The sequence below is a fragment of the Halyomorpha halys genome, unplaced genomic scaffold (assembly GCF_000696795.3).
Source record: "Halyomorpha halys isolate HHAL.00 unplaced genomic scaffold, Hhal_1.1 Scaffold778.1, whole genome shotgun sequence".
NCBI classification, from domain to species: Eukaryota; Metazoa; Arthropoda; class Insecta; order Hemiptera; family Pentatomidae; genus Halyomorpha; species Halyomorpha halys.
In genome coordinates, this window is record NW_027107890.1 from 276,420 (window position 1) to 290,509 (window position 14,090).

The 14,090-nt window shown below is 32.1% G+C and overlaps 1 protein-coding gene across 1 annotated transcript in view; it reads right to left on the reverse strand.

Moving 5' to 3' along the window:
- The window catches only part of Cadps (calcium-dependent secretion activator 1), a gene marked incomplete in the record, with an annotated part of 128,392 nt that overhangs the window by 88,879 nt on the left and 25,423 nt on the right, over positions 1–14,090 (reverse strand). The window contains 6 exon segments of the mRNA XM_067046263.1: positions 815–990; positions 1,634–1,801; positions 2,595–2,733; positions 3,147–3,323; positions 4,347–4,522; positions 7,613–7,726. Of these exon segments, the coding sequence (XP_066902364.1) occupies positions 815–990; positions 1,634–1,801; positions 2,595–2,733; positions 3,147–3,323; positions 4,347–4,375 (689 nt within the window).

Consider the following 14,090-nt stretch of genomic DNA (forward strand, 5'->3'; position numbering starts at 1 on the left):
ATATAATATACAAAATAAAATAAATCTGTAACACTATGACCCATGAAGGGTCAAGGGTACTTAAGGGTACTTTGTAAGGGAGTACTGTTACAAGACCAATGGTTGTGTAAGGAAGTGATTTGTTCAGAAGTTTGCCAATTAAGAAGCAACAATTAATTTTTTAGGATACAATGTAAGAAAATCCAAAACATAATTAATAGAACAGAAATAAAAGAAACTAATCATAGTATTTAAAAAAAAAAGTAAGATATCTTTATTCTAATAACTTTTTCCACTTTGTTATTACATCTCTTGAATTATTTAGGATATAAAGTCCTTTTTTGGGGATTGCATTAGAAAAAAATGGAATTCTACAGGAAAAGCACTTGAAGTGTGTCTATTTAGGTTTATTGAAGCTGTAACTCAATTCACCGATAAGACATGTTGAAAACTTTCATGGTCAACATTACTTATCTTTTTTGGTTAAAAAAGTAGTTGATCATTAATTAGGAGTATTTTAGTTATAGAATCAAAACTAAAAATAAATTGTTATGGCAGCAAATATTGAAACTATAAATCTGACATTTATTTCTCAAAGAAATAAAAAGGTAGTGTAAAATGTTCATCCAAAAAAAGAAAAAACAAAAAATAAACAGTCACACAAGAATGAACAGAAACACACTATTTGCAATTTCAATGAAGTGGTAAAAAATAATAATGATCTGACAAATGTATTAAACCAATGTTAAAAATCTTTAGAATTTACAAATATTCCCATTAAGTATTACATTAAATAAAGATCTTATCTACTGAAATATCAATAAAATCTCCTTACCTAACTCTTTTTTCAATATTGTTTCTAAACACTTCTCGGAAATCATACTGTGAGCAAGCACCAGATTGAACCATTTTAAGAACTCTATCAGATCTTAAAAATACATCATAGTAAGTTTGAACTGCATTTTGAAAAGCTTCATCAGCCATTATTTGTGTGTCACCTTTCAGAAAACTCTAAGCAAATACATAAAACAATACAGTGAAAAAACTATATTTAAAGACAGAAAACATATTTAAATCAAAATAATGATAAAATTATATTAAATTGATTTTAGAGGTCATCTGATCTGTATATAAAAACGGAGGGAAAATTAGTACTTAATGAACCATAACATCAATAAGATATATAACATTGTGAGGCAAATAACAACATTGAAATGTAAGTTAGATATCTGACAAATACAATCAAAATCTAATTATCCTTGTGATTAAAAGTTTCAAATAAATAGAAATTAATGAATTTGTGGCTCAAAATCTCATAAACAAACAATAACTATATAATCAGTTATTGGTCAGTTTGTAGGCAATAAATGTTGTTAGCTACTCAGCAATCTGTAATTAGTTACAAACTTTTGGTTTTCAAGGCTCAAACATTACATGTTTATCTAATTAGCTATTAAGCTATATTCATAACATAGACCTGGTTCCAGATCAAACAATCTCAACCAGAAAAACTCTTCAGAACTCAAAACTTAATCCATTTACTTAGAGATGTTAATCAATATATAATAGAGATAATCATTAAGCTTTAACATGAAACAAAAAATATCTTTTCTGTGGATATTCAAGAATGTTTAGAAGATACTATTTAAATTACCTGAAATCTTCCTTGAATAACTTCTAGCTGTTGTTTTGTGATTTTTGTTTGGCGCTTAGTCATATCAGTGGGCTGCTTTGCATTAAATGGATAGGCAATGCACCTTGAAATAAAAACATAAAGTTGGAGCTTACGTTTTCTTTCTTCTTCTTCTCTTTCTTGTTTATCCTATAAAATCAAATCAATCAATACAATTATACTTTACAGAATTAAATCAAAAACAGAGACACAGATAAATTACACTTGAGAATGAATAAAAACACTACTTATAGCCATTTTTTCTTAATTATTTCTGATCATAAATTACAAACAAAAAATTAATAAAGAAATATTTAGGTAACGCATTACATTTATGGTTTCATTATTTCAATGCATACTGGAAGGAATTGAAAACATAACGTAGGGAATCATGTACATTTCTAATCTACATTTATTATACCACTAGAATGAAACTATAACAAACAATTATTTTCTATAACTGAGTAAACTAATAAAACTACGGGAGTAAAGGGTTTCAAGACATTATAAATAAACAGTTTTTAGTTTATTCAAGTAAAGCAAAAATTAAATTAAATTAATAGTGCCAAATTTAAATGTAAGAACAAATTAATGATAAATATATAGAATGAAGAAAAAAAAGTGAAAACAAAAATATAAAAGTTTTACTGCCATGATCACTCAGGCTAAGTAGGGTATGACTATATAATTAATCAGATCAATGAACCCCCTTAATATCCACAGTCTCTTTTAGAACCTTTACCTTCTTTTAGGAACAACAATGAAATCATACCCTATTGAGGGGGATGAAAAAACTCATAGGATGTGTCCACAGGAGAGTGAAGTCAATCCTCACAAAAAGACCATTAATAAGAAATCAGTTTTTCTCAACATAACTTTGAAGCATATGAAAACCTATATAAAGTAAAACTTAAATGAAATATAAAAACTAATAAATGCTGACCTGTAATTCAGCTTCAGTTTTTTCACTAACAACAGATGGACTAGGGCTTGTTGGGCGGGGTAGTGAATTAGAACGTGATGGATTAACAGTCCCACAAATGCTTGCAGTGTCAGTAGAAGTACCACTTGGTGAAAGAGACCTGAAAATTAAATATTTCACAATAAAAAAAGAAAACAGGAAAATTAATAAAATAATTCTTTTAATGTTTACATTTTGAAATGAGATAAAATTCTTTAAGAAGCTCAATTTTACAAATTGAAATTAGTAGCAGTCATTAAGTAACTAAAAATTTAAAATTTATTAATGAAAAATAAATATTGAAATAAATTTATTTTAATAAGTACGAGTAGTTATAAACTAATTGTGATTTTTAAGAAATTTGAAACATAGCTTAAACTCAGATAAAAGAATGACTAAAAAATAAATGCTCCACAGATTAAATTCAGACACATCAATTACTCTTACTTTATTATTCTTTAATGAGAATAATATTCTCAATGACTAAGCAGTCTTCTACATTTTGAAATAAACATATATACATTATATACTTACCGAGGGGCTTCACTGTTGAGGGGAATACTAAGGGTTTCAGATTGATTGTATTGATGAGCTGGAGGAGGAGGAGGGAGGTGTACTGGATGATGTTGAGGATGCCTACTTTCATCAGTTTGATGATGTTGTTCCTCCTCACTTTCCTCTTCAGATGAACTTGGATCAATCATTTTTTTTCTAAAATATTAAAAGGAACACTCAAAATAAAAGAACTTTTTATATATATATATATATGATTGATTATAAGTGAATATAATGGAGATGGTCAGGACTGAAGTCAAGAAGAAACAAAAAATAGTTGAGAACTACCATTTGTTTCTTTTTGACCAATGCTCTGACCATGTCCTTCATACAAGAACTTTAATAATAAAAAAAGTTACATTATTATAATATTATGAGAATTTATATAATATAATGCAAAGAAATATGCCTTAGTTTAATAAACAAATTCTAAATACATTTTTCTAAACAAAAATTTTTAAATTACACGACAAAGTAGAAAAAAAGAGTTCTAAAAAATAAAAATAGTGGAATAAAAAAGAGCACTCAAGCACTTATATTTTACAAAAATATATCCATAGAGAGAAGAATTTAAGCTTTATTATGATTTAAAAAAATAAATATTAGCATGATCCATAATTAACTAATCATTAAAGTTCAATAAATAATTATTTAAATAATAAAGTATAGTTGCATTTAAAATATTTAAAAATAAAGGTGAGTTCATAATGGATTCATTATCTCTCTTTTCAACTCCCTCTAAAGATCAACTGCCCTGATGAAGACCCACAACTTTCCTGATTAAAAATAAATTTTACTTAGTGTGTTTACTTACTAGACTCTCCCCTCCAACCATCTTAAATTAAAAAGCAAAATAATTTTGATTTAAAACTAGTTTTGTTTTTTTTTTTGTTAAGAATTTTTATATAATAATATATTGAGGAACAAAATCACATTGCACAAATACTAGTATAATAGTTTATAATTGCTATAATAGTTTATAGCGATTAAATAATTGATCATAACTTAAATTTAATGTAATATATTCACATATGATCAGATTGGTCAAAGTGATAAAAATAAATAAGACACACAAACTACTGTGTACTTATTTAATTCACCCGCATAGCTTCATAAAGGAATAGAAAAAGGAGAAGAACCACTGATGTAAAAAAGATTTATACATTAAAATTAATATACCTATTTGTATTAAGAACTATCTTGACCATTCCTGAATAGAAAAATACATTTTTTCACTTTGTACTGTTGAACAATTAACTATTTCCATCCTTGACTCTGGCATTGAAAATCTCACTTTGAGGACTTCAAATCTCTTCATTCAAAAAATGTTCAAATAAGCAGCCTAGACAGCAATCCTATAAAATACATCAATACTTTAAAAACTAATTAATAAATAGATACATTAAACGACAACTCAAATAAAAATATATCGATCATTAGACAAAATTAACTTTTGAACAAAACTAACAAAGTTTAAACTAAATGTTTAGAAAGAATAAAGGTTCAATTCATGTATCAGTGAAAACATTTTTTTCCATGATAGAACAAATAATAATTTATTCAGGTGCAGTCAAATTAAACTCAAATAGTAAATTGGTGTACTATGTTTATATTCCATTTATTGATACACATGGTCAATCAACAATCTTCCAATAATTTATTTCTGTCTTTTGAAACAGCCTTCTCAATAATGTTCTCCACAGGAAATTGCAAATGAATACTGGTTATTCTATTTGGGGCAAATCCAAGAGTACATAATCAAGGTCACTGGTCTTTGGGATACTTGGTGTCTTAATGCTAGTGGAAAAGAAATTTCATATGTTCCTCGGGTATGTTTTCCCTGCTCTTGATACCAGAGATGGTAAGAACTTTGTGACTTCAAAGATTTAAGCCAGGGAAGTTGTCTTCAACTGCTGTTTTGTACTGTGGACATCTGTTTTTCATGGATTTCAAAGACCAACTTTGAAGTGATGTGGAGAATGCTTCGATATTTTATTCAGTTAATATTCCTTTCTGCCATCCTCTTTTGAAACGAGTGTTTAGAACAGAAATGGTTTTTGGACCTAGGTGTATGAGTTTACATCCTTAACACTTAATTTTGCATGATTGAAACTTTCTGGAGGTTTGAGGCAGCAGCAGTCTCTCAGCTGATGTTTTCTTACACCAAGGAGGGCCTGACATAGCCAGTGTATAACTTTAGTGTTTTCAGGTCTGCACTTCAGTTAGACTATTATTTTCATTAGGACAGTTCTTGACATTCCCTTATGAATATACTGCTCAATATGAGGTTTTTATATGAGTTCTGGGTTGGACATAATGGCAAGGTAAGTGGGGAATAGATTTGGTTGGTTGATATTCAGGTTAAAGGCATTTGGTTACTTTGTAGAGAGGCTAAAGAGTATCTAGTTTTGGTCAGATTAACAGTCATAGTCTTTTCTATATTCCACCAACAGAGACTATCCCAGGGCCAATTGTATTTGGGACTTCATTTTGAGTTAAGAAGTCAATCTACTCCAGAGGGTGAGCCATCGAACAGAGACGCTTTGGCATTTTTATTATGGTATTTTCCGCAGTAATAATAAGAACTGTTTTTCAGAATAGAAATGGAATTTTGAAAAACTCTTTATTTCTGTATTTATTTATATTTTATGACAGTGTTAATGCCCGGTGACAAGTCTTGGCCACCTCTAACCACTTCATTTTTTCATGAGTGATCCCATCAAGTATTTTTAAAGCTGTGAATGTTATCACAAAAGTGCCCCATATAATTTTAACTTATCATCCATCACTTCCTTTTTATAAATATTTATAATAATTAAATTCTTGATATTATTTCCTAGGAAGTTGTTTATTCTTTATACATTAAAATATTGAGGTGAAACGAGACTTTCTTTAAAATAATATCAATACTCTATATTTACTAGTACAACATTTTGTGATGTTTCTTTATCTTCTAGTACTATTATTTTTACAATTGTGACGCTCAATTTAACATTTATAAACAATTTATTTATATAATACAAACATATACTCAATTTTACCTTAAGGCCAAATATATCTATTTCCTTTTCGAAATCTTTTCTTCATAGTTACATAATCAGAAAATCTTACATGCCATTGTTTAAACAATATCATCAACTGTTGATATATTCATCTGTCCTTTCAGTACAAGTCAATGTTAAGGTATTATCTCTTTGGACAGATGAATATGCCTGTGTTTGTCTACCTCCCTATTAATATATCTATATTTAATAAATTTAGCTACTCAGATTGAATATTATAGTTTTAAATAAAACAAAACTATTTAATAATCACCACAAAAAGAATAAAATTCACCATAGAAAAACCTCAAAATAAAAAAATCAGATTTTTAGATATGGACATAATTTTAGATAATAATAAAATAACCACTAAATGGACCAAAAAATAAAATACAAGCGATAGATTATTCAATTATTTTTCAAACCACCCCAATTATCAAAGAATAAACATAACCAAAAATTTAATAGATAGAACAATCGATGTGACAGACAGACATGAAACAAATCAAGACAGAAATATACAATATATTAGTCCAAAAGTTTTACCCAAAAAGATTAATCAACAGAATTTGGTACAGCAAAATAAATAATAGTCATATACCCAAAAATAATACAGAAAATAGAACAAAGATCAAAAAACAACCAGTTAGATCAACAAACCAAAGTAACAAAACAACAAAAACATCAAAATAGAAAAATAAATCACTGAACTTTGTAGGGAAAACAATGAAAAGGTTTCAGACACAAATAATATTTAAAGAAAAACACTGGATAATGACAATACAAAACTCTTCAGGTTGCAATACATACCAGGCCGAACCAATAAATGCAACAAAACATTACAAGAATATGACCATAACAATACTAAAATCGGTTAATACAATAACAACAAGCCATCCAAAAACTAAAAAAAAGAATAAAACATGACACAAATTGTAAAAACATTAAGAATATAAACTGCTAACTTAACTTTGAACAATAAATTTAATTTAAAAAACAATGACAAAAACACAAAAAGCAGAAGAATCTTAGAAGCAATCCACATAACCAAAAATATCAACAATACTGAAATAAAAAATACATTAGATAATATTCTAAAGGAAGTCTCTTTTTACTTCAACATTTTTATATATGGATAACAATAATATAAAAAAAAAGACAGAAAGGGCTGCGTAGACTATTGTTTAGGTAGTGTGTTTAAAGTTTAGAGGGCAAGAAGGGAGAAATGTCTAAAGATTATGACTTATTCTAATTGATGTTGGTAGAAATATACGTGTAGTACCTTGAGTGCACTGGAGTGCCACTCATAACATGCAAAGGTGCTGGCTTAAATTGGTCAGTAAGTAATGAAGCGGCATAATTTTAATAAAATGTAAATAAACATATTATTTCATTATTTATCACCTTTTCTATCTGCTATATTTGCTCATCTTCTGTAAGGCACCAGTAGGCAATGGGTATAATTTGAATTTATCACTGTGTAAGCAGTTCCCTCTGTCCACTGCATCATACATTTATCTGAAAATAATATGCTTATTATTCATAATATTTTGGTTTCATCAAACTTTCAAAGGGATAGAATAATTCAAACAGATCATATAAAAAAATTCAACAGTTTAAAAATTTGAGACATTAAACCAGTGGTCAATATTGAACACATGTGCTGCTTGAAGTGAACAACAATCACCAGGCCCATGCTAAAAATTAAAAATAAAAATGCTTAAATAACAAAGAAAATGATTCTGGATGTTAAGAAAAGTCTTAGTCGAAATATTATATATAATTTGGTCCTGGCGCCAGTTTAAGAGGTGAGATATTCGACACCAGTTCTTTACAATGCGTGTTCAATAAGTAAATTATGCTTTACCTTAGGGTAAAGTGGGACTGGAGGTGAAATGATAGACAGATTTGTTTGTTTTACGGGTACTCGCCGTAAATCCCCAATGGATGGACACTCCACTCTATAAAGTATTGACTTACGGTCGTGCAGAGGATGGCAAGTCCTAAAAGTATTGCTTTAGATTCAACCAAGAACGTATACGCTTGCAATTGAAAAGAATATAAGATACAGGAAGGAGGAACGACCAAGAAAAGGCAGAATAAAATAATAATATAAGTTTCATTTCCGACATAAAAGTTAAGATAGCCTGATCCACTATTGCGAATTAATATTCACTGCCTCCTGAGGAGGTGAATCCGTGAGGAGGATTAAAACTAGGTCGCTAAGATTTCCCTAGTGGCACTTCGCCGCTTTAAAATGCCATCGAGAGAAATTTCACATAAGATATTAGCTTTTAGCAGATCAGAAGATTCTGGTGTAATTTTTTTTTTGATTGTTTATTCATTAAAATAATACATTCAGGAATATTACAACTTATCACTGGTTATTACATGTATAAAATTAATATATTTACAAGAAATAATACATTTATCAATATACGATGTTTTTCTTGATTTCCTCAGTAGCAAATGTGGAGAGAAAACCTGAGATCATACTGACTATATTTGCTGAATTTCTTTGATTTGTGTTCCTAAGAGTTGTTTTTGAAGCTTTGAGATTTCTGTGGATACCTATATTGGCGAGTGCTTCTGTTCGTTTTTTTTTGTTTTTTTTTTTATTACTTTCAGTAAACGATTTTTCTCGTCAACTAACTCGTCATGACTCAAGAATAATGTACGTTAAAAATAAACTGTAGGTTTTTTTTTTTTTTTTCAAATACCATATGAAGAAAACACCACGTTTCTATTGATACTTTTGTCAACAATCGGTTATTTTCAAGTAGAAACATCTTATTGAGTATGCGGCAAACAACCAATATCCTTCCGAGAGGCTAACAGATTTGACATTTATTCACCAACATAACTAAAATTAGATTCTTTATGATTTAACGACTTCAATCCACATAAATCAAAAACTTCTCTACTCCCAATCTTAGATGGGAATTTAATAGAAAAAATAAATTAAAGATTTTTTTGAAACTAAAACACCTATTTTATCCTGAAACCGGATACAATAAAGAAAAAACCTAATTAACCATGATGGGGCCATACTTTTTTATCATTGAAAATTCCAAAATTATGCTGTGGAAGAAAATAAATCACTCTAATTTGACCGAAACTTCTTATTGAGTGTGTAGCAATCATCAAACATCTCCTGAACGGCTTATAGATTAGAAATTTATCCATCAACATATCTAAAATTAGATTGTTTCCAATTTATCGACTTCAATCCTTCTCCTTCTTTTACTGACACAACAGGGGCATAAAGCTGCCCTTGGCCTGCTTAACGGCCATCAAACATCTTTCTCTATCTTCAATAAGGCTAACCGGGATCCTTCGGCCTACCACAGTAAAGAGAATATGGGGGAGCTGGCACAGCCTTTTGAGGATTTGAGCAAGTTCCTCGACTTGCCACCACTGCGCAGCGTTGATAGTTCAGACGGTGTCCGCTAGATAGTAGTGAGAATATGGGGGAGCTGGCACACTTCCGTGGGCAGCCACTCCTTTTGGTCACGTGACCAATGGCGGGAAATTTGAACTCAAATATTCGGCTCAACCCACCCTTAACCACTCACGTGATCCATCACTTGACCAGTCACGTGATCACTTGGCCAGCCAATCGGAGACAAGTATCTGGTCCGTGACCCACTGGCGGGCCTCCATTTTGTTTTTATGCTGTTTGAGAGGCTTAAGGGTTTAGCAGAGGCTGAGTGTACCCAGCCACCATTTTGTTTTTTTATCGCCACGATTTTTATTACGATGGTCTCGCGACCTTTTTCTTTTCGTTCAGCACTATATTGTAAGGCTGAGTGTACCCGACCGCCATTTTTTTTTTTTAGAGGCTTACTGGTTTTGGAAGAGGCTGATTCTACCCGGACGCAACTTTGTTTTTTATGCTGTTTGAGAGACTTACGGGTTTGGCAGAGGCCGAGAGTAACCGGCCGCCATTTTGTTTTTGATAGCCACCATTTTATTATGAGGGTCTTTTTCGTTCTTTTCTTCGTTCAGCGCCATATTGATCACGTGACTTATGGGTTTGGCATAGGCTGAGTGTACAATATTATTCCCTCTGTTTTTAATCTTTTAGTGTAAACAATGTGAATAATTTGAACTGGTTAAACGTAAAATATAAGCACTGATATGGATACCTTTACCTTCTAATCCCTTCGATGAATGTAAACAAGGGACTTTGAACTTGTATAATCCCCAAAACATAAACAAACAAAGATAAATACATCTGTTACTATGAAGGGTCTCGCGATCCTCTTCTTTTCCTTCACCGCTATGTTGATCACGTGACTTACGCGTTTGGTAGAGGCTGAATGTACCCGGCCGTCATTTTATTTATAAGGGTCTTGCTGTCCTCTTCTTTTCGTTAGCCGCCATTTTTGTTTTCAAGGGTGTCGCGGTCTTTTTCTTTTCGTTTGTTACCATTCTATTGCGATTCTCGGCATAAACAAACTTAGAGATAAATAGATCTGTTACTAATTAGGACTTTTTAATCTCTCGTATCTTTTAATAAATTCGACTTTGAACCTTATTCCCTCTGTTTTTAATCTTTTAGTATAAACAATGTGAATAATTTGAACTGGTTAAACCTAAAATATAAACACTGATATGTAGAACTTTATCTTCTAATCCCTTCGATGAATGTAAACAAGGTACTTTGAACTAGTATAATCCCTAAAACATGAACAAACAGAGATAAATAGATCTGTTACTATGGAGGGTCTCGCGATCCTCTTCTTTTCCTTCACCGCCATATTGGTCACGTGACCTACTGATTTAGTGGCGTGTACTCGGCCGCCATTTTGTTGTTTTTTTAACGCCTCCAGTTTATTAAGTGGGTCTTGCGATGCTCTTCTTTTCGTTGGCAGCTAGTTTATTACGAGGGTCTCGCAATTCTCTTATTTTTCTTCGCCGCGATTTTTATTACGAGGGTCTCGCGACCTTTTTCTTTTCGTACTGGTTAAACCTAAAATATAAACACTGATATGTAGGACCTTTATCTGCTAATCCTTTCGATGAATGTAAACAAGGTTTATCGTCATTGTTCACAAGTTTTATCACATACTTGGAGGATATATTTCCAACTTCTTTCAAATATTTCTGCAACATTTCTTCACCTTGAAATGCTACTCTCACCTCCTGTAGTGGGATTTTTGGCTTATCATCCTGCTCCTACTTCAGAAATGACGAATCTTCCCAGACTTCTTCTAGACGCCGATTAAATATCTCCAAAGGACAAGGTTTTGGCGTCTTATCTTGTGGTGATAATTGTTTTATAGAATATTTAGGCATTTTCAAAGGAATATGGGGAGTCTCTTCTTCTTGCTTTTGAATTTCACAATGAACACTGGAGGGGATATGTTCAACGATTCCGTGCTTATTCACTAATCTTTCCATTTAATTTAATAAAGGCTGATACTTCAATTTCAAATATTCATCAGTTTCTTCTCGACTTCTCTTCAATAAATTACACTTTTGTTGAATCACCTTCCTCGTCTCAATTATTTCACGCGTTAAATCAGCACTTGTTAACTCTTCCATGTCTAACTAAAGAATAATCCTATGACAACTCGTCATGGTATTATATAGGCTTCGAATCCCTTTCGGTACCTTCCGTCATTAATCTGTCTATCTTCATCCAGCACTAAAAACCCGTACCTGTCATCTTTCCAGCACCACTGACAAACTTTCCTAAACGTTTCAAATGACATGTCTGAGTTGACATTATCATCGTAAATTCACCTCAAATTTAATTCATCTTGTCTAAAGAGTATTAGAAAGTTAGCATTTTCTCTAATTAAATGTTTGGGAATTCTAGTATAACTCTGGCTAAGATAAAATATGTCAACCCTATTGTGGCGCCCCATGCAAAAATAAGATCTTACATTGTCTTGTTCATCATAGGCAATATCATCGAATATAAATATTGAATTCGGTAGTGCCTCTTTCGGTGAGGGAACTTGTGAGTTATCTTCATATTGAAAATCCGATATCAGATAAAGGTTCTAATATTTGTGCTAACTTCCTATACTTGGGCTGATGTAAGGATTTCGCAAACAAATAGATATTTTCAAATCTTAACCCCTTTGAATCATAAATTAAAGTTAGCATAAGATTAGTTTTACCAGAATTGGAAGGACCGCAAATAAGACTTCTGATCGAATCAGGGAAGAGTGAGCCGTGTCTAGATTCTTTCTTAATTGGAACACTACCGTCCAGGTTTTGGATATGGATCGTAGTGTGTTGCCTTACCAAGCGCATGATGGAAAATGACAAGAATAGCTCTTTCGGCTCTCCTTTTATACTTTCCGCGGAATATAGAAATTGGACGGTCATATATGATCGGAGAGTTGGAGCATATAAAAACGAAGTTTGGAATTGCATTGGTCGCTACATTAAAGAACTATGGCAACTCCTTCAGAATATTCCCCCTACACGCTTAGCTGATAATAATGACGCCACTTATCCTACTCCTATAAGTAATTTATTAGTGGTCCAAAGTTTCTTCAAGTCGACAGAAAGATTTAACTGATAAAGATGATAATCGAGACCAATATCGGTGTTTATGTTTTAGGCATTGCCTGTTCAAAATGCAATCCTTAGGGAATTAAATGATGCTTTGTTGTTATCCGCTGAGGAAACTAAAATAGAAAGTATTATAGTTCAAAGTCGAAAGTATTAAAAGATAAGAGAGATTAAAAAGTCCTACCTATGTAGGTTATGTTACTATTAACAGATCTATTTATCTCTCAGTTTGTTTATGTTTTAGGGATTATACAAGTTCAAAGTCCCTTGTTTACATTCATCCAAGGGATTAGAAGATAAAGGTCCTACATATCAGTGTTTATATTTTAGGTTTAACCAGTACGAAAAGAAAAGGTTGCGAGACCTTCGTAATAAAATGGCGGCGAACAAAAATAAGAGGATTGCGAGACCCTCGTAATAAACTAGCTGCGAACGAAAAGAAGAGCATTGCGAAACCCACTTAATAAACTGGCGGCGTTAAAAAAACAACAAAATGGCGGCCGAGTACACGCCACTAAACCCGTAGGTCACGTGACCAATATGACGGTGAAGAAAAAGAAGAGAATCGCGAGACCCTCATAAGTAAAATGGTGGCGAACGAAAAGAAGAGGACAGCAAGACCTTTATAATTAAAATGACGGCCGGGTACATTCAGCCTCTACCAAACCCGTCATGTGATCAATATAGCGGTGAAGGAAAAGAAGAGGATCGCGAGACCCTTTATAGTAACAGATGTATTTATCTCTGTTTGTTTATTTTTTAGGGATTATACAAGTTCAAAGTCCCTTGTTTACATTCATCGAAGGGATTAGAAGATAAAGGTCTACATATCAGTGTTTATATTTTAGGTTTAACCAGTTCTAATTATTCACATTGTTTACACTAAAAGATTAAACACAGAGAGAATAATATAGTACACTCAGCCTCTGCTGTGAGTAAACCCATAAGTCACGTAACCAATATGGCGGTGTACGAAAAAGAAAAAGGTCGCGAGACCCTCATAATAAAATGGTGGCTATCAAAAACAAAACGGCGGCCGGTTACACTCAGCCTCTGCCAAACCCGTAAGTCTCTCAAACAGCGTAAAAACAAAATGGCCACACTCAGCCCCGGGAAATATGGCGTTGAACGAAAAGGAAATGGTCGCGAGACCCTCATAATGAAATGGTGGCGATCAAAAACAAAATGACGGCCGGTTACACTCAGCCTCTGGCAAACCCGTAAGTCTCTGAAACAGCGTAAAAACAAAATGACCACACTCAGCCCCGGCAAATATGGCGTTGAACGAAAAGGAAATGGTCGCGAGACCCTCATAATAAAATTATGGCGATCAATAAAGAAAATGGCG